Source organism: Stegodyphus dumicola, chromosome 2 (assembly GCF_044657685.1).
Source record: "Stegodyphus dumicola isolate Sdum_Otavi_A_Nest chromosome 2, ASM4465768v1".
Lineage (NCBI taxonomy): Eukaryota > Metazoa > Arthropoda > Arachnida > Araneae > Eresidae > Stegodyphus > Stegodyphus dumicola.
In genome coordinates, this window is record NC_140769.1 from 6,527,058 (window position 1) to 6,550,727 (window position 23,670).

Consider the following 23,670-nt stretch of genomic DNA (forward strand, 5'->3'; position numbering starts at 1 on the left):
AGCTCTTCACGAAGATATCTTTCCCCTTAGGCAGATAGCCCTCGAGGCTTTGCCGCAATCACATAAACCTAAACCATAAAACTTTACCAAACCATTAAAAAAAAGACGGCAGTTCCCAGTGGATGTGTACACCAATAGTAACTGCCACCTGCCAAGCTGTTATGCCCTGGTAATAAGAGAATCTTGATTAGAAATATTATTTCAGATTTTTTAGTCCAAAGGGATTTGAATCCCGAAGGACTATTAGTTTCGTTTTGGCATTTTGCGTCGGACGGATAAATGTCGGTTCACTTTTCAAACTGTTGCCACAAAATGTTAGAGTCCTGCATTATATTTGAAGAAATTAAATAATGAAAATCTGCGTAAATGTATGTATATTTCTCACATTGTCATAAAATAACGGTACATAGAGCCATCGAATTTTGAATAACGTAATCCTCCAACGAATATGAGCATGTGGAAGACCAAATTTGAAATTTGTTTTATGATCGATTTCCTATTTTTTAAAACTTTGACGAATTTTTGATTAACAAACTCAAGGATTTCAAAGCGAGCAATGGCAACGTTGTGCAGAAAAAACATTTTTATCTCCAGCGCGTGAGTCTCTGTATCGGAAATTCTAAAGATATGCTCGTTTTAAAACTATTTTGCGTATTGCTGTTGCACTGGATCTTATGGTTTAAGTGCGAGGAACATGATATTTAATAAAGAAAGGTAACACACAAAATGTTAAAAAACGCCCCTTTGGACGTAATTTAAAATCTGAAACATTTCAGTTTTTTTTTTTTTTTTTTTTTTTTTTTCCCCCTTGCTTAGGTTTATTATATTGCGGTCTTCGGAGCTGCCATTCGCCTTTCAGTTCTTCCACAAAGTCGCAATGTAATTTTTGATAAGTATCGAGCAGATCTGCACTAAATGTAAATATAATACGAAACATCTTAACGGGGGTCTCTCATAATTTCGGGGCCTTCGTCACGGTGTTGTGGGGTCCTTAAACCGAGCCTACCTTAGGTTCAGGTACTGTTCGTTGAAAATATCTAAACGTATTTCCGCATCAAGGTTCTTTAATATACTAAGGTTAGGCCAGGAACGGAAAAAGCGTGCCATTGGTTGCTGGTAGTGACGTCACCTGGGAGACAAGACGCATCGGCCGACGCGTCTGCTACATGATTTTGGTAATGGAAAAAATGTAAACTAAAGCAAAATGATCATTTTATATGTGGTAGATACACGGGAAATACCGGGTATATACTTTCCGATTAAGTATTTTGTTAAAGAAAATGTTTATTTTATACACAGAATTCTTACGAATGCTGAAAATAATTGTAAACATTAAATTCTTTTCGTAAAGGAAAGCATTAGAAAATGAAAAACGATATTTAAGTTAATTAAGGGAAATAAATATTGTAAAACAAGGTATTTTTCAATATTTTTTCGTAGTATTGTTTGCACTAAATAAATCTTGTTGAACAGAACACATTATGGCATAACTGCTAAGACCATGGTAAAAACATAATCAAAAAGTATTATTCTATTTATTTTCATTGCTCATGCACTTTTTTTAATACAAATGAACTTTGACATTCCATGAGAAATATATGATCGTGATTTTCAGTTTAAATTACATATCTCAAGCAAAAATGTATATAAAAAGATTTGACTTAACAAATTCATATTTAAATACCATAAAATTCTACAAATTTCTTAATATCCGTCATTATACTTTATACTGTATAGTCATAATCTCCTATGCTACGTACTGTATAGTCATAATCTCCTATGCTACGTACAGCTTCATTTTCGTGATTATCACATTTGGTGTAGAAATTATGTGAGGCAATTAAGATCTCGCTATCTAATCGCTATCTAAAATCGCTATTTGATTTTTATTCCACGATGGGCCCACCAGCGGCCGAGCGGTAAAGTCGCTGAACACTGGTAGTTCGGTCCGAATCCCGCGAACGCTCTGGCTGCATGGGCGTTTTCGTGGTTTTCCTCATGTGTAACGTGTATACGAGCCAGTTTCCCTGAGAAAGTCCTCCACGAAGGCATCACACCTATTACGCAGATAGCCCTAGTGTGCTTTGCCATAATTAAATACACCACCACATCTTAATTTCAATTCAGCCTGTACATAAATTAAATATTTTTAATTACTAATATACTGTATTTTTATCAGGTTGTTTCTTAAAATATTTTTGTTATACTCGAAATATGTGTTCAATATTGAATTATTTTTCTTTCTCTTATAATTAAAAACAAGTTATATGGAATCAAAATTAAAACATATGCAGCAGTTAAATAACACTGAACAGAATATCTTACTTACTCTTTCGCTATTTGTATTCTAGCATTATACACAGATTTGTTTTCCTTCAGGTTCAAGCATGTGTAAGTTATACCAATTAAATTACATCACACGTACCTGTAATGCATCAGTTTAATAACACTGAAGGAAATATGTCACTCACTCATTCGATGTTTGCATCATAGTGTGGTCGAGAAATTGTTCTTTCCTCACGGTGAGGCATGTATCAGTTTACTTAGTTTGCAAAGCTTAACCCTGACGCTGCTTCAATACATAGAATTACGTTTGGGATGTAAAGAAAGTAACCAAAACACGTGAATGAAGTTGGATACGCGAATTTATTAACTAATCATTCAGGTACTCAGTATTGGTAAACTGAGTTTAAATATCTCACTACGATGTAAGTCTCATACACAAAATGAAGATTATGATTAAAAAAGGATATAAAATGAGAAATTTTTCAATTTAAATGTAAAATAGCAGTAAAATGAAAAATAAATGTAAAATTACATCACAGTTATGTATGAAAACTACATAAATTCATTAAAAAATAGTTATTTTATCTGGTTGTAAAGAGTGTTTTCCGCCAAAAAACGTATTAACGTGTATAATTCTGACACAACGCTATAACACAATTTGCCACTTCCGCCTAGGTATAATAGCAAATTAACAACACAAATCAAATCAAACTGTTGATGCAACGAAAGTAAACAAACGCCAAGAACTAACACTGTCACCCACATGACGTCATGCGTATGTGGCATAACTTTCTTCCTGCACTGCGCATCGCTCTTGGGCCCCCCCTGTTTCCGCATATGGAGAGATCAGTTCCTCGAATCCAAACTGCAGAGGAACGCCTATTCTTGGGGCGAGGTGCGAATTTTAATAGTCATGCGTGCAGAGGCATTGGAAGATGATTCGTGCCCCCCTTTCTTTGTCCATTTTCACTTAACGATGGAACGGAGGAAGTAGGGCGGGGAAAAAATTCTTTGTCCTTCCTTTGAAGGTCAGGTTCTGAGTCAGACTCGAAGAGGAAATCGGAAGAGAGCCCAATCTGCGTCTGAAGAAATTAAGATTATTGAGTTACCAATAATGTATTCTCTGCACCATTGAAAAATATTAACGCGTAACGTTTGGTTAAAACAGCTATCATGTTTTAGCTTACAAATTGTTCTGTGTTTCTCTTCGTTTCCAAGCCGCACCTTTTCCCCCTTACGTAAATGTCGCTAAAATTGAGATAAGTCTTAGAATCGCGGATTTTCCAAAATACTAATTTAATTATTAAGGCCCAGTGGCGCAGTGGCTAGCGCGCAGCACCACAGGTCCGGGGCTCGGACCCCGTGATGGGCAAGGTCGACTCAGCCTGTCATCCCTTTATTTCCATCCCTTGGGTCGATAAAATGAGTACCAAGTTCGCTTGGGGACTAAACGCTGGGGGTCGTGCGACAAGCTGACCACTTGTTCAGGGCATATGCTTACGCACCCCGGGACCCACGGCCAAGAAAGCAGATTTCGAGGAACTGCAGACCCTGGCCCATTAGGGCTGTTTGCGTCACTGAGTTTAGTTTTTTAAATTAATTATTGGAATTAATAAAAAGTAGTATATTAAAAACTGTTTTCTATATTATTTGAACATTTTACATAGCTGCCAACTCTTCCGGTTTCTCATCACGTTCCCAGCAGATAACCAAATCTGTAGATTTTTAATTTTTAACCCTCTTAAGGAAAATGCTTCATAGCAATAAATGAAATTTATTGAATTAATGAAAAATAATCCCCCCTCCACTTCTAATCATTTCCACAATAATTTTTCGCATTATATCAAAAGGGATCTCGAAATACGATTTCATTCGTTCATTTCATTCACATTTCGTTCCTGTCTGTTGCCATTCGGAAGAACGTAAGATATTATTCTTTCATATTTAATCAGTCTGTTATTAATTTATAAACTAAACTTTTTAAAAGCCATAGATGCAGTTCTTAAGAATATTGTTACACCCAAAGAGCTATTAGTCTCAAAACGGCATTTTGCATCTTTTCACTTTCTGCGTTCGTTCACTTTTCAAACTGTTGCCACCAAACATTATCGCCCTGTATTATATTTAAAGAAACTAAATAATGAAGAATATACATGAATCTTTCTCGCATTGTGAAAAAACGGTACCTAGAGCTATTAAATTTTGAATAACGTAGTCCTCCAACCGAACATGGTAAATTGGAAACCTGAATTTTGAATTTAGAATTTGTTTCTATTTCGAATTTTGAGATAATTTTTGATTAACGAACTCAACGATTTCAAAGGGAGCAATGGTAACACTGTACCGAGGGGGATTATCTACACCCCGCGACACTGTGTATCAGAAATTATAAAGATATGCTGTTTTCATATATTTTGTGATAGTGCTGTTGAATTGAATTTTATGTGATTTAAGTCCGAAGAACATGATATTTAATAAATAAAGGTAACACACAAAATGTTAAAAAAACGCCCTTTTGGGCGTAATATAAAATCTGAAAGCTTTCAGAATTCTTTTTTTATTATTATTATTTTGAATCTCTTTGATTTCAATGATTTTATCTAATTAAAAGCATTAAGTATTTCTATAGAATAACATGCATATTTTTTTACATTTTAAATATTCAGAAGATCTATAACATTCCCATGTTAGTCTAAATGCATATTCATCTAATAGCCTATATAGCATATTTCTCTTTCACTTCGGCCATTCCATTGATAATCCTTACTGACAAACCATAGCCCTTTTGGGAGATCGTTTAATCTTTTTTTTAAATGAGTCTTCCCCCTCAATCTGAATTATTAGTCCAAAGGAGCTTTATCCCTGATTCGTTTTGCGATTTTGCCTCGAATCACTCCGAATGTCCGTTTCACTTTTCAAACTGTTGCCACCAAAAATACCCTGTGTTATATTTTAAGAAATTAAATAATGAAACAACGGTACCTAGAGCCATCCAATTTTGAATGACGTAATCCTACTGCGAATATGGGCATTTGGAAGCCCCAATTTGAAATTTGGAATTTTGTTTTATAATCGATTTTATATTTTGTAAAACTTCAAGGAATTTTTGATTAACAAACCCAAGGATTTCAAAGTGAGCAATGGCAGCATTGTAAAGAAAAAACATTTTTATCCCCAGCGCGCGAGACTGTGTATCGGAAATTTTAAAGATAGGCTCAATTTAAAATTGTTTTGCGATATTGCCCTTGAACTGAATTTTATGGTTTAAGTTCGAAGAATATGATATTTAATAAATAAAGGTAGCACACAATATGTTAAAAAACAAAATCTGAAACCTTTCAGATTTTTATTTTATATATATATATTTCTTATTAATACATTTTATTGAATCATGCTAAATTTAATTTGATCTGAGTTGTCTTAAACTACTGCAGACATTTGTGTAAAGGAAGTATTGTAATCCCGAAAGATTTCGGACATTTATTTCAATCAAAATATCCATTTTGACTGCTCTCGAATTCACTTAGACGCTTCTTTGCGTGACATCTGTACGTACAGACTGAGTAAAGGACTGTTTCTTCTTTCCAAAAAAGATTGTAAAATGGATTTAAAATGCACTCTGAAGGGATTTTTTCGTGACGTCTGTACGTACTTATACGTTTGCATGTATCTTCTATAGTTCAAAAAGATTAGCCGTAGAACATTCCAATTTTGTGTACGGGACTGCTATAAATAACACATAGATGGCACCTTCGCTTTTTGTTGCAATCGGTCGCACCAATATATATATGTGTGTGTGTGTGTGTGTGTGTGTGTGTGTGATATTTAAATGCGTAATCGGGCCGCCTGAGTGGAAAGACGAACAGATGACACCGACACAAAATAAATGAGACAAATTCCCAATCTTTATTTCGACGCATATAAAATCATCTCAGTAGCTATTTATACAATCATAATGAATTATAATAATTTCGTATGTGCACAGGCTAATAGGGGCGACATCATTTAGACTCACAAGCGGAGCAGCGAGTATATTTTATCAGTGGCTAAGCTACGAAAAGGATGTCGCAGTTTTTTGTGCCAAGAGTATTTATAATAAGTACATGTAGAAAGTACTGTAAGCTATGATTGGCTAATCTTAGGTTGTTATATAACATAGAAGGATCTCGAATTTGGGAGAACAGAGGAATTTAGGGGGAGAGCACCAAATCTAGATTCGTTAATTTTGAGGTCGCCAATTATTTTTAATGCGGCTGTCAGATTTTCTTATATCTTACTTACATTTTTGCTTTAAAAGTTACTGAATTATGTTGTTCGTATGTTCCGGTTAGGGTTTTTATGCCTTTCATTTGCTTGCAATTATTGTAGAATTATCAACAGTTTAAAAGTTTAAGTGGCGCTGGGTCTAACGAGACTGTCATTTGTTTACATTTGAAACTCATAGTAGAATAGTGAATTTAGTCAGTTTATACACCAACTTCAATGTCTTCGCCATTGGGACCAAAAGTTTAAATTTTCAGTTTTGTGCACCTAAAATTTCGTCTTCCTGTCCGTTGGCCGAATCCCTTGTTTTGAGTAGAGACGCTAATTTTAATTGTAAAAACTGATTTTTTTAATTTTTTTTTTATTTTTTTTTATTTGATGTTAAGGTTGTTCTGAATTTTACAGCTTGTAATGATGATGTTTTAAGTTTTTATGTATTTTTGCCTTGCAGCGAAATAAGAATTGAATTGTTTGAATGAAAAATACAATCTAATCAAGTTGGAAGAAATAGGTTTAGTGAAGTGCTGCAAAAAATGTGTATAATTTAATAGGCTGTATAAGCACGTCATGTGCTATCCACATCAGATATTTTGTATGAATGTTCAATCAGTGTTTAATTTGTTCATAATTGTATTCAATTACGTTTACTTCAGTAGGTGGTACAGCTATGCTTATCCACACAAATACTGTGTGCATTAATTATCAATTTAATTTTAATCTTATTTAAAAATACAGTCGAACTCGCTTGTAACGAGCTTGAAGAAACCGCGATATTTACTTTTTATAACCGAGTACTCGTAAAAAATGGGTTCGTGAAAAAATAAAAAATTCATATGTACTTACTATATTTATACAGACGGGTCAGGTCTGGGAGACGTCATTGCTTTCGAATATTTTATATACTATTATGGAACAGAGATTGAGAATAATAAATTTAAAGTCAATATTTATAACTCAGTTTATCAAGCAGAAACTATGGCTATTTTTTATTCACTGAAATGGATTAAGAAGACTCTTAAAGGGAAATATGATATACATAGTATTTATTCTGACAGTTCTTAAGTTCTCTGACGACCTGATCAAGACAACCCTTTAATAGTAGATATTAGAGAATTATATAAAGACTTGAGAGAAGATCACAATATTGTGTTTAATTGGGTGAAGGCACACGTTGGACATTTTGGAAATGAGAGGGCGGACGCACTGACCAAGGAGGCAACTGCCGATGTTAGTGCTCGTGATGTTGATGTACAGGGTTTCAACAAGGAAAGTTGTGACTATTATGAAAAATTATATTTATGATAAATGGAGGGAGGAGTGGGAAAGGTCTGATCGAAATAAAGGTTATATATAAAATTTGTTAAACTTAAAAAAGGTTTATGTTATTCAGACATTGACGTTAACCAAATCATTACAGGTCATGGCCGTTTTCCTTTCTATTTTAAAAGGTTTAAATTACAAGAGTCTGACCTCTGTGATATCTGTAAAGAACCAGCACTGCGGAGAATTATGTGGAAACGTGTAAATATTTTACTGATATCAGGAACGAGTTTAAGAAAAATTATGTTTTTTAATATATATGATATTTTAAATGATTTTAAAAGACTGAAAAAATTTGCCAGGGAAATGATGGAGAAGATTAATCACGATAAGCTTGCAGTAGGAATTTTAATTTTGTTTTTTTAGTTATGTTCTTTATGTCTGTTTGTTGAAGGTGTTGTTTCTAGCTTGCTCTGGCGCAGCCCGCAAAAAGGCCGTAGGGCGACGTAAAGTCTGTCAGGAGGTGCCTCATATCGTATCATATCATATCATGTACTTACTATATTATATGTAGTCTTTATTTACTTTTTATTTCTGTACGGTACAAAAGAAGTTGGCTAATTTGATTTGAACTACCCTATTGTCTCTTTTTTGTGTTATTGTTCCTCTGGGAAGCCTCGTGGCCCGAAAAACATCGTCATTTGCACCCCTGGCTTCGAAAAACGTTTGAAGCTTTTCTGCGCGCTCAAAACCCATTGAGTATGTTGGGGCGGCTCAGCTCATAATTCTTCACATTCGTCGTTATCATCGTTGCTTTTATTTTTTTCATCTGCTTTAGCTTGAATTTCAGCTATAATATCCCTTGGAGTAGGTATCTCGGAAATGAGACATTGGGGTCAGCAGATACATAGTTTTCAAATTCTTCTCTACTCATTTCCAAATTTTCCAAGACGTCTACTTCTTCCTCAGTAATTTACCCCTCTTGAGAAAGGTCTAGTCCAATCTTACAGAAGCAATTTTTAATGATGTAACGTATCCCCGTGCATCGTTCATTAAATATACCGTTTCGAGTACGTTTAATGAACATATGGATTTGAGGTTGTTCCTATTTTTTTTTTTTTTTTTTTCTCTCGTGAAGCATCAAAATCATCAAGTGCTTACGAAAGTTTGCTTTGAAACTTCTGATGATCCCGTGATCCATAGGCTGGATAACGCTTGTAGAATTCGGTGCTAAAAGTTCAATCCTGATCTAAGGTAAAAAAGGCCGCCATGAAGTATTCATCACTAACTTCCGGTTGACTTCCGAATGTTAAAGAAATTTTTCCAAGAAAGGATTAGCTGAGCTGGAGAGCTGGAAGTCAATAAAAATTTTATGAATGACAAAAATACTGCTCGCTATAACCGAGGTTTGCTCGTTAAAGGCGAGTTATGCTCGCATAGACTTAACATTGTACCAATCAATATTTTATTTCCTCTTTATATCCAATTTCTCGTCAAACCAAGGCTCGTTATACGCGAATTATCCTAGTTTTATAAATGAAACCTTTCCTTCACTACTCGAAATTTTTTCAGGATAAAATTGTAAGAAAAATTTTTAATTAAATTAGCAAAGAACATAAATTTAGAATGTCTAATTAAATGCTGATATATCTTATATCAGAACTGAAATACAAATAGTTAAGTTGAACATGTATCATAAAATAAATTAAAGTCAATTTGCAGTTACTCTGAAATGGCGTCCGCGTGCAGCGTGAAGTCTTCTTCGCTTCTCCCGATTTATTTGCAAAAATTTCCTTTTTTTAGCAGAATTTAAGGTTGGTAGCTATGGTTTTTAGTTCAACTGCTTAGAACTAAAGGAAAGAAAGCTTAGAACTAAAGAGTAAGTTTTTTTTGGGGGGAGGGGTGATACTGAAATCCGTGATGTTCCATTTCAGCCTTTCCCGCTTTATAGCTTTATAGCTATAGCTTTCCCACTTTATAGCTTTATAGCCAGCCACTTTATAGCTGAACAAAAAATGTTGTAGCTCAAATTGAGTTGCTAAACTAAAAATAAAAATAAAAATTGTCGTCGATCCTACAGAGGTATCCTATAATAATTTAACGTACTTCTTATCCTATTGATTGTGCGCTGTTCCCAAATAATAAGCCATGTACACTGGTGTGAAAAGTTAATAGAATTTGCAGATTATACCTATTCTTACGAAAAGTATTGAACTAAACGTACTAATTATGCTGTCAAAGGATTATGCAAATATTCAGAGCCGCATATATAAGCTTGCACGTGCGTGTCTCCAGATCTCTGATTATGGAAAGGATATGAGCGTACGAGAAATTTTTGGCGATGTGTGTGCTCTTATTCCTTCACGATTCGCCGTGTTTCTGTCAAGAGTTGGGTATATTTTACTAGAAAGCCCGGCGGTCATACGAAATGACCGTTGTTCTAGGTATTATAAATTGTAATTAAAATGATTTGTGTAAAGGTGTCTGTTAATTCAAACTGAATTACCCAGGACAGGTGACAGCAGGGACGGACACCCGGACGGCTTACAATGACTACTCGGGTGCTGTCCGGACCCTGCAACTATCTGTAGTTGAAACTTTAAATAGACATAAATATAGTAATTTACAAATAGACCTAATCGTGTAATCACACGATGCGTCAATGTACATAATGCAACACACTAAGATACTGTAAACTCAAAGATAGACACAATACACCAATACACATAATTGTGACACACTAATACGCTATACACCAGTATTCTATACACTAATATACTATACACCAGTATACTATACAATAATTCACTAATATACTATACACTAATAGATAGAAACAATACACCGGTGCGCATAAATGCGACACACTAGTATACATTGACACTAATACATAAGTGCCATATACACAAAAATACACATAGGTAAGATAATACAATTATTCTATTATTCTATTATACAATTATTCTATTATACTATACACGTGGATACAATACACTGAGATAGGTAGAAACTTACGCTAAATTACGATATATAAAAAAGTAAAGTATTGATACACATAGATACTGCGTAAATTCTATATATTTTAAAATACACTTTTGTGTAAATATTAATAATACACAGTACTACTACAGGTGTTACTCTGTATGTTCTTAGATCTTGAAACATGACAACATGATGCTAGAATATATTTATAGACACAATAAACCAATGACACGATGCGTCAATATACATAAATGTTTCACACTAATATACTATTCAGTAAAAGATAGACACAATACACCAATGCGCATAGATGCGACACACTAATATACTATACACGTATATACTAAACACTAATACACGATACACTAAAATATAGGCACAATACACCAATGCATATTAATGCGACACACTAATATACTTTACACTGATATACATTGACACTAACACGTAAGTACCATGTACACAAAAATAGACGTGAATTAGATTCTACAACTATTCAATTATACTATTGTAACATACACGTGGATACAATACACTGATAATACGTGAATACAGTATACGTAAATAAGATTAAACAATTATACTATACTACTGTTACAGACGGCTATGACGCCCCTTTGCTTACTGCCCCGCAGGGTTTATTCCTTCTACTTGCTTAATTGCTTAAAGTAGAGTGCAATTAAGGCAAACAAATGTTCACCTTCCCCCTGACACGCTCAATTTGCGTTCAGTTGTAAACCATTTCAAAAACAGATGATTGCTAATGCAAACAAATGTTCACATTCAACCTGACACGCTCAATTTGCGTTCAGCTCAAAATACAATGTCGGAATAAAATTCGGCAAAATTTTAAACTCTTTACGCGGAAGGATATTTAGCTTAGGAGTTTGGGTAAACCTACCTGATGAGATGTACTACGCAGAACTCGTTAGTTGGTTTCGTCTCCTTTCATTTATCAACCTTTGCAAGTTTCTAGGTAATTCATATGTAAATATAGTTAAATGCATAATAAGCAACAATTGTATGAATTAAAAAATTTAAATATTCTTAAATACCATGATAATTTAATTAAAACAATGATAACTGCATGTATGGTATCAGTGTATATGGACTATTTGAATGCCGTGGCAACTTCGCCCCATTGGCTAGTATAGTTACACAAGCAACCAATAAACTATCGACGACAAACAGACACTTAAACCGCATATAATATAAAGATAAGGTATCGGGTAAAATGAATAGCCACAAACGTATGGATGACAAAACGGGGTGGAGAATTATCGGTAGATTGGAGGCTGGCCAATCACAAGCGCATGTGGCTACAGAGCTCAGTGTAACGCCCAGTGACATCTAAAGTTTGTAAAAACAGTTTCAAGACACTGAATCCATACCGAGAAGACCTAAGTAAGGCTGATCACGGTCCACAATGGCGAATGAGGGTCGTTATTCGCCACTTTCAGTGCGGCTGCCCAGGACAGCTACAGCTAGCTTCACAGCTCTCATATGCCACTGGAATCTGAGTTTCTCGATCGACAGTTGCCCGAAGGCTTCTTGAGATAAAGCTATATGCCAACCCCATTGTTTGCGTCTCGCTCACTGCAGCACAAAAGAAAGTGCGTTTAGCATGGTATTGACAACGTGCGGCTTGGAGCAAAGATCAATACAGCACCGTGCTGTTTACCAGATGAATCGAGATTCAGCCTGCACACTGATCCCTCATTAAGAAAAAGAGCATTTCGATGATAAAGGCGTAATGGTTTGGACATGCATTATGTTGTATGGACACACACTCCTGTATGTGTTTCACAAAAGCTTCCTGACTACTGTGAAGTACAATGAGGAGATCTTAGAGCCTTATGCGCGACTTTTCAACGGCGCAGTTGGTCCTAAGCTCCTGTTAATGGACGACAACACTCGTCTACATAGGACACAGCTGGAAAATGAGGATAGGCGTCACATGGATTGGCCTGCCAGATCTCCTGACCTTAACTCTATACAGCTGTAGTTGACTCCCGTAGTCGTGTCGATGCAAATAAGAATCATTGTATTATCCGTAGCGTGGTGTTCATTTCCTTCACACATGTTACTGTGGATTAACGCATAGATGACACCTTTTTATTGTTTGTTTAACAATAAACTTTAATAAGTAAACAATTCTGGATTATTATACATTATATGTACAAGTATGAATAGGTAAATCCGGCATTGTCTCCTCCGGATGAGAAAACAATCTCTGCATAACCAAAAAAAAAAAAAAAAATTATGATGGCCCTTCAGCCCCCAAAAATCGGACCGTCCCGTCCGGCATCCAGGGTCAAAAGAAGTCCTTTTGCCCTCACTGTCCCTGTTCATCCTTTCTCTCCTTTCTTTTTCTTGTTTTTTATTACTTCCGTCCAAAAACCATTCGGCGCCCGCCAGGGATGGCACCGTCGGGTTAATTATTCCGCTGGCCAAGCTTTTCCTTCTCGGGCTATGGGCATTACAATCCTATTACTCTTATCTGAATCATTATAAAAATTTGTTTTTATCATGTCGATGTTAAAAAAATTGTTACTGTCTGTAGCAGAGGTTCCCCAGCAGTGTCTACAGGACCATCGTAGGGGTTGATGAAGTTTTAAGGGCTATTGGCACTGATGTTTATCTGTGCTGTCGGACTGAGTTCTATGTGCCCACTAGCTTTGCTATACGTGAAGTTCAGATTTTTCATCTCGCCCCGCTATGAGGAAAAACTGACTTTGGAGCTGCGTCAGCTATGCCAGATGTCTCCGTTAGCTCAGATTTCCCCAATGTGAACGGCGCTTTAAAGGGGGTCAGTTATGATCAAGGGGACGATAGCAGAATATGCTTGGGTAATTCGATCGGCATAATGAAGATGCCACTGATTAATGAAGATACCATTTTATGAAATTATGCGTAAAATTGTAGTATCTTTTGTATAATGTAATATGAAAGGCCTCAAGAGGCGAAGCTGTGCCGGAAAAATAAGATTACGGAGGGCAAGTCTATTTTAAATACTGAGCTAAATGGGCATTTCAGTTAATTGGCGAGGGTTTTGGCGCCTAATTTTTGTCACCAAACTTGGCGAAATCTTGGTATAACCGTTATCGATAACTGTAATTGATCCCTCTATTAACTGTAACCGTCTATGTCTTCCAGTATTTCGAGGAATGCAAGGTACTAGAGATTTCTCAGCGGCCGGGGGGTGGAAGGAACTTTATAAGACCGATGACGGTATTAGATCTGAGAATTTATTTCTGACTTCGTAGTATTTAGGGATTGCCGTAGGAGCTTCGCTCTTTGAATGCACTCTGCGTTGTGTTTAAAATGTTATTAGTAGTTTGAAGTGGAAACAACTGATTGTGCTGTGCCATACTAAGAAGAGCTCTACAAGTACTTTAGTGAAAAATTCCAAATCTATTGAATGTTTCTTTTGGGAAAATAAATTGTATAACCCATCACCGGTTCTGTGAGTATTCAATCCATTACGGTGTCAGTATCGTGAAACTGATAATTCTTCATTGATATAAAACTATATCGCGTAGTAAAGAAGAACTGCTATGTAATAAGTATAAGGTGAAAATACACAAAAATCTTGTATTTTAAAAGCAAATATTGTGTGCGGTTGGTTTCGTGGTAGATCGACTGCGAACAGAACCGATGTTAGCTTGATAGTTTATCTGTGCAATTTGAATTTACGCTTCAAACTAGAAAGAACGTTAAACATAACTTGATTCTAAGCTCATTTAAGAGAGTTAAACTATGAATCGTAGGTTAGGTTGGCTTGGGTTGGGCTGGGCTAGGTTAGGTTCCGCATAAAACGTCGCGGAGAAAAAAACGCAAGACGAAAACGTAGTGGTACAAAATATCGTCGATAAGAAAAAAAAAAAAAAAAACTCCGCTGTTTGAAAATATCGTCGTAAAAAATAAAGCACCCACAAATCATCTCAGAAATGTATTTTTCCGGCTTTAGAAATTGTAAATGGATATTCGCATAATGATCTGTGAGCGCAAAATGGAAAAAAGGATAATTTTACTTTTTTTAACTGGTAATTTTTTGCTTTAAAGTTAAAGAAAAAGGCTGCATAAGATTTTCGTGATTTTCCTGAAGCATAATGTGAATATGAACCAATCCCCGAGAAAATACGCCACAAAGCTTTCCCACCCGTTAAGCAGATAGCCGTAGTGTGCTTTGTCGTAATCTAAATAATCCACCCCTACTGAAATATTATGTAGTTGACTTTCGTCATAAATAACAAATCGACATCCAAGTAATTTATTGCATGCTGTGCATGAAACTTTTAATGACACTTATTAATGATGTATTAATCACCCTTATGAGTTATTTATGTAAGTTAATTCTATTAAGCGCTGTAAGTTGCATTAATTTTCTATGCTTGAGTTTCCTTCTTACTTTTCAGCAAAAATTTATTAGTTAATAAATATTATGAAAGCAAAAATTATCCATCCTGCGCTCACCAATCATTATGCATTTACAACTTTTAAAGCCTGAAAAACGCATGACTGCGATATTATCGTCATACGATGATTTGTAGGTGCTTTATCTTTAACCACGATATTTTCGACGACGATGGTTTTAAACTGTGAGGTTTTTGAACCGCTTTATTTTCGACGACGATATTTTGTACCACGATGTTTTAGAATTGCGATGTTTTCTCTTTGCTTTCTTTTCTCCCACAACGTTTCCGCCTTGCGTTGTTTTCTCCGCTACGTTTTCGGCTGTAACCTAGGTTAGCTCAGGTCTTTTTTGGGGGTCAACACATATCTTGTATTATTTTCTATCATCCTTATTCTGTGGAAGTACACGCTTATATGTTATTGCATTTGTAATAAGTTAAATGTTGATGTTCACTTCATTTTCTAAGTTTACTGTAAATAATATTTCTTATTTTAGATATCTTTGCGACCTTGGACAAGCAAAGCCGGACTGGGATCGCAGGAGTCTATGTTTTCCGGGCAATTCCTTCGGGATGAAAAACGTAAAAGGAAGTGGGTTGCAGCGCAGGAACGGTACTTCCAATTAAAGTAACAGTTGACAGCGGTTTCTGTGGCGTGAAAATATGTTTCCATTTTACAGAAATGGATAAATAAATGCCCTGGGCAACATTGGTGCGAGCTAAAATTTTAAGAGAACTGAAGTTGATCTCAAGCAACTTAGTGCCACAGAAGATATTCATCCATTGTGTTTCTTTTCAACCTTCAGTTGAGGATACATTGGCGTTCACAAGTATCGCAACTCAAGGAAGAAGTACATTAATTCTAAACAAAAGATCATTGGCAACATTTTGTAGAAATTTACTGACATTGTACTGTAGGTTAATTGGCATATTTTTCTTTCTAGTGCAATACACGAATATCTAAAATTTTTGTTACTTAAGACCAGTTTGCAGTTCTAATTATCATTTTTTTTCTTCTTTCACTTAAATACAATAATAATATATATTACAAAACGGGGATTAAATTATAGTTTTGTATCAAAAGGAAATTAATTTCGGAACTCGCAGAAGCACCATTTCGCATGCGCATAACCATAATTGTTAAATAACTTTTAAAATCAAGATAAAAAATGGTATCTGTTCTTGCTTCAAGGTTTCTTGGTGAAATACTATCTGTTTCGTGATGTGTTTCTCGCTCTTGTAAAATGAATGAGACTTTTTCCTCGTATTAATTTCTTCTACTTAACCGGAGAATCAGAAGTGTACACGATTATTCCTCTCTAGTGTAAAACGTTCATTTGCCATCTTGTTATTTCTGCCACTAAACAGTGTTTTATGAATTTATTTTTGTTAATGTTGTGCATTCATGTTGAATTTTATTAGCTTTTATGTCTAATGTTCATATGCGTGTTGTTTTATTGTACTGCAGCTCTTCTCATAAAGCATGATGTATTCTGTTAAATTCTATAAAGAATAAAAATTTTACATGTGTTGCGTTTACAACTAAATTCAATATAACACAATAGTTCGAAATTATTTAGCAAATAATACTTAAATCTTTGACGAAATTCGACCAAATATTTACATAGCTGTAATGTTAAAATACGCAGGCTTGTGCATAGCGATTAGCGCTTTTCCCCAAAAAATAAAGACCATATTCTCTTTGCACTTAACGAAGATTTTAATATGAAAAGGAATAAAATTTAACGCAACTGTTTGGGATAGAACGATTATTAACCACTTCACCATTTTTCCCGAAACAGACTCGTCGATTTGAAAAGTGTCGTCAGGCATCAGCAACCACACACTGGTCGGCATGACGTGTGGCCTGAATCGTAGTATCATGAACAGTTTGCGCGCAATTCCATATTCTCCAGGAGTTTTTTTGTCGATTCGCCATGTTCAGATCTTTCGATTATTGTAAGTTTTTGTTTCAGTGTTAAAACAACTTTCTTGCTCTTAGTACTTGCGTATTCTTTATTATTAATTTCTGTATTAATTCTAAAATTTTTAATAAGTTTCTGAAAGAATAAAAAGAAGATATGCAAGAAAGGAATATGAAACAGGAAAAATTCCAGTCATCAACCGAAACGATATCTTCGACAACGCATGCGGAAAATTGATTGTATGAGGTAACCGTGGAAAGTAAATCTAGAGATGCATTTCAGCGATTTTTCGAACATGCTTGGATTTGCGCGCATAGTGTTTAGTGTCCTTTCATAGACTCCGCCACTCACGGATAACCACAAAACGGATAATCCGCACCTGAATAATCGAGAGTACATTGTTAATATATTTATATCTAAAGATATGTACTATAATAAAAATTTTATTAAAGTTGTAGAATTAACTAGCAGTGTGAGTATAACTGTGTGAATGCGACGGATATGAAAAAAAAAAAAAAAATCGATTGATTATCAACAATGAATTATCCCATTTAGAAATGGCATCTTTAATGCTGAATAATTTTTGTGAGTTAGATAAAAATACAATAAGAATATGCTCTTGTTTCTCAACGTTCGAGTACATATCCATTTTACAAATGGTGTCATGAATAATCACGACTACATCTGTCGTTGCTCAAAAGGCCTTTAAGAGGTTATCATACATGGCTATAGTCCCTGCTAGACGGGACTTCTGACAAACGAGATTCTGGTAGCCCTGGCTTAAACGGGAGGATTATTAGAAAAAAGAGCCCCGCCTGAAGCGAAATCCCGCCTAGGTTGCGGCTACGCGTGATTTTTTCAAACCTCACCGAAAATGTCTCGGCTAGACCGTCACCATCGAGATAGATAAGGCCTGCGCTCTGAAACGAAACTGGCTTGTGACGTCACGGTTAAGGGACCCTCAGCAAACTTTTTGTTGGCTTTTATAAGTTGTAATTTTTTATTCATTATGTTTTAAGAATTGAATTTATGTTTACTTTTGACATCTGAAGCATCATCCCTTGTAATAATTACTAACACTAGTAATATAAAAATTGTCAGCAAAATTTATGATTATTTATTTTAATTGGAAACTAATTTTATATGAAATAACTGTCCTAAGGGGTTAAAATCATAACACTTATTTCATTACATAATATGTAGAATATCAAATGCAGAGTAAATTTGATTCTTGACAGAGTACTGTGTTCTTAAATTTAAATATCAATGTTTTTTGCAAATCATTAAATATCATTTTATCATGATGAAACTTAAATGCATATGTTTAGCTAATATAGCTTCTGTTCACTTTTATATATGTTATTATCATGCAATCAGTTTGTTTAAAATTTGTTATGCAATATAAATCTTTCTGAGAATGATAGAAAAGTTTCTAAGTAATGTATATAAGATTCATATTAAGGTAATTAAATTGCGAAACTGCAAAATGAAATTTTAAAAATATACAGTAATTGAAGAAGCAGTAGTAATTGAATTCATATGTAGACATACTTGTTTCCATTGTATTTCAATTCAATGCAATTTTAAAAACAATTTTTTTAATTATCTTTTAAATTACAATCTTTAATTTGAGTACGTGGCAGCACCAAAAGCTATGTAAGTTAAGTTAAAAAAATTGCTTACATTATACAGAAAAGTTTTGAACATGATGTTAGGATTTATATTTTCTTTTCATGTGGATATTAATAGAAAAAGTATTTTCAGAACAGAGGTAACGCTTATAGTTAAATAGGTATGATGTAAATATTTGCAAGAAATTTCAGTTTCTAAAAGTTTTTTAAGTATTTCGTATATTTTAAAAATATTTTCAAAAAAATTGTGTATAACTTTATTTAAAAAAACTTTTGTCCTGTCTTATTTGGAATTTTAATATTGATTGTCTTCAGAGCTATGTAATAAACATTATCTCAATTTAACTACAGATTCTGTCGAATAATTATGTAGCATTAAGAGGAAAACATTAACCGTAATACAGATGAACATACAATATGTAAGTAAGAAATAATTTTAAGACTACACTATTTAGTAATTTATTACATTCAGAAAAATTTTCTGACTGATATAAGGCATTTAAATGTTAGTCTAAATATTAAGTAGTCTCTTGCATTCGTTTGATGTTTTATAATCCTGCTACATTAATATGATAGATATAAAAAATATGCAATAATTATAGAATGAGAGATAACATGTGTTCCCACTGGCAAACATTTTGTTAAAGTAGTGGGTGAAACAAAAAAATTTGATGCGGTGATGAGAATCAACGAGAGACACAAAGACAGTGCAGAAAAATCAAAGTAAAAATTTTAGCTACTTGAATTTTAAAACCAATTTTTCTTCAAAGAAATTATTTGCTTTTAAAAGCACCACACCATTCTCAAATAATTTTGTTTTGAAAATAAATACTAACGAAAGAAAATGAAAATATTTCATATTCGTATAAGCTTTGTAAAACATTATATTGCCGCTTGTAATTTTGTTTTAGACTGATTTTATAGTATGAGATACCAATTTCATAGAATAGGTTTAGAAAAACGGGTGTTTAGCAAGGAAGCTAAACTGCGCGAAGACCGGTCCCCTAACAGTGACGTAGTAACTCAGTGCGCAGGCTTTATCTATCTCGATGGTGACGGCTAGACCTGAGTCCCGGGTAGAGACAACCAATCAGACGAAAGTTCTGCTTCTGAAGCCTCACGTGATCCCAATCTGAGCGATAATCGATTAGTGTTTGCCGTTCAAGTCTTTGTAGTAAGTGAAAATGGTAACCTAGCTACGTGGGTTTCCTGGAATTGTGCGGATTTTGAGAATTGTCCCTTTCGACGTCATGTCCCGCGTAGCCAAAACATAATGTGATTGGGACTTTAGATACATGTGATGAAAGAGCCACCTTACTGCCAGCTACAACCCGAATTCTATTAAGAACACGCTGATGGGCGAAATCCTGATGTGTCATAGGTTTCTTTCTCCTACCACCAATGAATCGAACGCAAGTTTCAGGTCGATAGATTTTAAGTGCCTGTGCCTGTTCCGCAAAGATACGGCACTGTTACAAATGTTCCTGCTTTATCCGGGATGATAAATCAGACCCAGTGGCTTAAGCCGGATCATTAAAACGGAATTATAATAAGAATTTAGTACACTATAATAGGTTTGAACCGGATTATTGGATTACTGAAAAGCATTGTAGGGATGGGTACCTGCTGCAGAGGAGGAACATACCTTCGTCGAGAGCTTTGTAATCAGTTCAGGCAGGAGTTAAGAGTTTGATTGAGTCGATTCTTTCGTTCCATTTCTTCGTTCGATTCTTTACGCTTTTCGTTGCAGCCTCGCTAACCGGTCCCGATCTCACTGTTCGTTCGATTCTTTACGCTTTTAGTTGCAGCCTCGCTAACCGGTCCCGATTCCACTGTTCGTTCTATTCTTTCTGCTGTGGCTCCTTCCTCGCTGAATGCTCATGAATCACCTATCGTTCCGGATCTTTTTTATCAAGGTTTTTATTGCTGAGTTGTGAGTCGTAAAAGCAATCAATTCATTTCAGTGAGCGAGCAGTTCTGATCCGATCCCATAAAAAGAGTGGTTTTGCCCATCTCTAATTTGAACTGAACTGAATGTTGCTCAAGTGGACTGACGGCCTTAGCTATGCAAGGTTCCGCTTGGCAGATGCTGTCCCATCACGACTCCCGAATCCTACAGCATTTTTCATTTGGCATTAAAAGAGGTACATAGTCACAAAAATTATTTTATATAGTTTTTTTTAACAGTCTGCACTTTCCTGTTGATTAGATCGATTTTAATTTAATTTCTAAAAAGTACTTTAACAACGACACTGGATACAGTACTACGATACTTTACTCTAGGTAGATGCAAAAGGACACTATCATGTTTAAGTTGAAGACACGAAATAATATAAATCTTGGTTAAACAAATATCTGTTTCTAACTGTAATACAATGGTATTAGATCAATTTAGTATCGTACTTTTCTGAGTACAAAGCAATACCCACAAAACTTGACATTACAATACTTTACACTGGGTTACAATACTTTTTACACTAGGTACAATACGTTTTGACACTATGATAAATAATTTTAGGACGAAGTTTAATACTTCATTAAATACAAATGCAAAAATCTGATTCAGTATATTAATTTTCTCAAATATACTGATATACTTGAATTGATTGGCCTATGCTCTGAATTCAATAATTTCAAATAGATAATTGAGTAAACACGATATCTTACATGGATACCCTGAGTAAATACAATATCTTACATATATGTTTGCCTATGTAAGTAAAAATTGGAAGTTATGCTTTAACCAAACTGACAGCTCATTGAAATGCCCTTGCTACCGAGAGGAACTGGTGCGTCAACTTGGGCAAAACCTTCCCAATGTAAATTCGCATGGTTTGAGTCAAGAATTAAAGAAAATAAGCTTTCTACAAACGCAAACTCCGGAAGGCACCAGCTGCAACACTCAACCAGTCTCCATTTCTGTGCTACAAGAACCATACATCTTGAATGGAAGCATCCTGGGTTTACCTTCAACGTACAGATTTTTTCTCTCTAAATCTAATATGGCTGCAACTGTCTACAACGGACCTATGGTTCCAGCAGGAATTTTGCTGTATTCTGTGTCATGGACCGGTCACAGAATGCAGTAACAATCCTGCTGTGCATCAAAAAAGGAAAAATACATAGTAACCAATACTTATGCCCTCCTCCAGTCTCCCAATAGAGGGCTTATTGCAGGAAATAAACCCAGCACCTCATTCAGCTATAACTTGAACTACAGTCTTAAGATGACGGAGAGAAAATAAACGCTGTATGGCTATGACGAGTTACTAATCGCAAATAAGAAGAGTTGGCTACGACGAAGTGCCTATTTTAAAGTAACAGATTCTAAGATATGACATTAAGCTCTCGAAAGAATGTGTTTTGGTGGTTAAGGAAATATTGTCAGATCTTCTGAGGATGTGGTGGCCCGGAAGCCTAGGCTGACTAGTGCGGCTTTTGGGTCATTCCTTCTTGTGTGTGGTGCCATCTATTAACACTGATTGGAAGTGCGGCGTACGAGTTTGCAATGTGCTTCGGGAAGTTAAATGATCCTGAAATTCGATTGTGCATCAGTTACGTGGTGCTTCATGGTGAACCAACTACTTCATGGTGCGAGCGTATGATTGGCTCTTGCAATCGCTAGAAGCTACTTCTCGAAGCGTGTTTAATGCGATATGAGGAGACTCGACTTGTCGTCGCTGTTGTGGGCGTGTTTGCGAGCCCTGTTCGTTGATATGTTTGATCGCTGTTTTGGTAGGCTGCGGCTTCAGTGTGTTGGCATGCTTAGCTCGGCCCGTTTTGATTTACTGCGGACCAAATGACGTCATTTTTCTCCAGGGTGGTAGAAATGGGTGATCTTGTAATGTTCAAAGTCATCCACTGTAGCGGTCCCGAAGCGTTAGGCGGCTTAGTGCGACGTTTCGATCTTTACTTTAGCTTGTGCCGCCATCTATTAGCACTGATTGGAAGTACGTATTATCGATGTCCTTGGCAATATTAAACGGCTTTCAGATGGATTTGATGGTGGATGTCTTACAAGGGAGTTAAATACATTAGCAATCCCAAGGCATTAGGCGGTCTAGTGGACGTTTTGATGTTTGCTTGTGTCGTCATCTTTTAGAACTGGTTGGAAGTACGTTTTCTCGATGTCCTTGGCGATATTAAACGGCTTTGGGATGGATTTGATCGTGGAAATGTTACATTAGCGGTCTAGAAGCGTTAGGAAGCCTAGTGCGACGTTTCGATCTTTGCTGTTTGCTTTTGTCGCCATCTAATAACACTGACTGGAAGTACGTATTCTCGATGGCCTTGGCGATATTAAACAGCTTTGGGATGGATTAGCCACTGATTGGACGTACGCACACTATTAGCGTTAGGACGTACGCACACTATTAGCCACTAATTGGACGTACGCATCGTGGATATTGTTACGAAATGTCCAGCCGCGGTAAGATAGCTTCCCCGCTAAGAAAGTTTAGGGTTGCTAGAAAATGGTAAAAAATGCAGGGTTGCCGTATTTTTCGAGACATCGCCTGTTTTGGGAACAAAATTGGCGATATGCTATGGATAGACGGATGGAGAACCTTCTGGAACGAATTGTTCCCGATTTGGCCCAGAATGTTCTCGAACACTAGCCAAAAGCTATATAAACCCTGCTGGTACGCGGAGAGTCAGTCAGTGCCTAGTCCTCAGATTTGATCATAAACTGTATCGCGAGTTGGTGCATCGTTGAGGCTATCGAATGTATCGTTTAGTGCTTCGCGAGCTGGAGCGTGGAGAGTGTCGAGAGTACGTAGAGTTCCGAGAACAACTGAACCGAGTCGGGAGTACTCTTCTGCTTTGCCGTGAAGCTGTCTTCACCGTTATAGCCTGAAAGCTGTGCTGCTGATTGTTTCAGCGTGTTTGCCGTTTCGACAACTGTAAACG

The 23,670-nt window shown here is 35.7% G+C and overlaps 1 protein-coding gene and 1 long non-coding RNA gene across 3 annotated transcripts in view; one reads left to right on the forward strand and one right to left on the reverse strand.

Annotated features, from left to right (window-relative positions):
* Window positions 1–16,736, forward strand: part of LOC118180362 (angiogenic factor with G patch and FHA domains 1-like) — a 138,284-nt gene extending 121,548 nt beyond the window's left edge. For both annotated transcript variants that reach the window (XM_085810412.1, XM_085810413.1), the window contains exon 16: window positions 15,704–16,736. In XM_085810412.1, the coding sequence (XP_085666538.1) occupies window positions 15,704–15,838 (135 nt within the window). In that variant the 3' untranslated portion in view covers window positions 15,839–16,736. The remainder of the gene's footprint in view (window positions 1–15,703) is intronic.
* LOC146998351 (uncharacterized) overlaps window positions 1–23,670 on the reverse strand; it is a 197,402-nt gene that overhangs the window by 64,550 nt on the left and 109,182 nt on the right. The gene's annotated exons all lie outside the window — the stretch shown is intronic.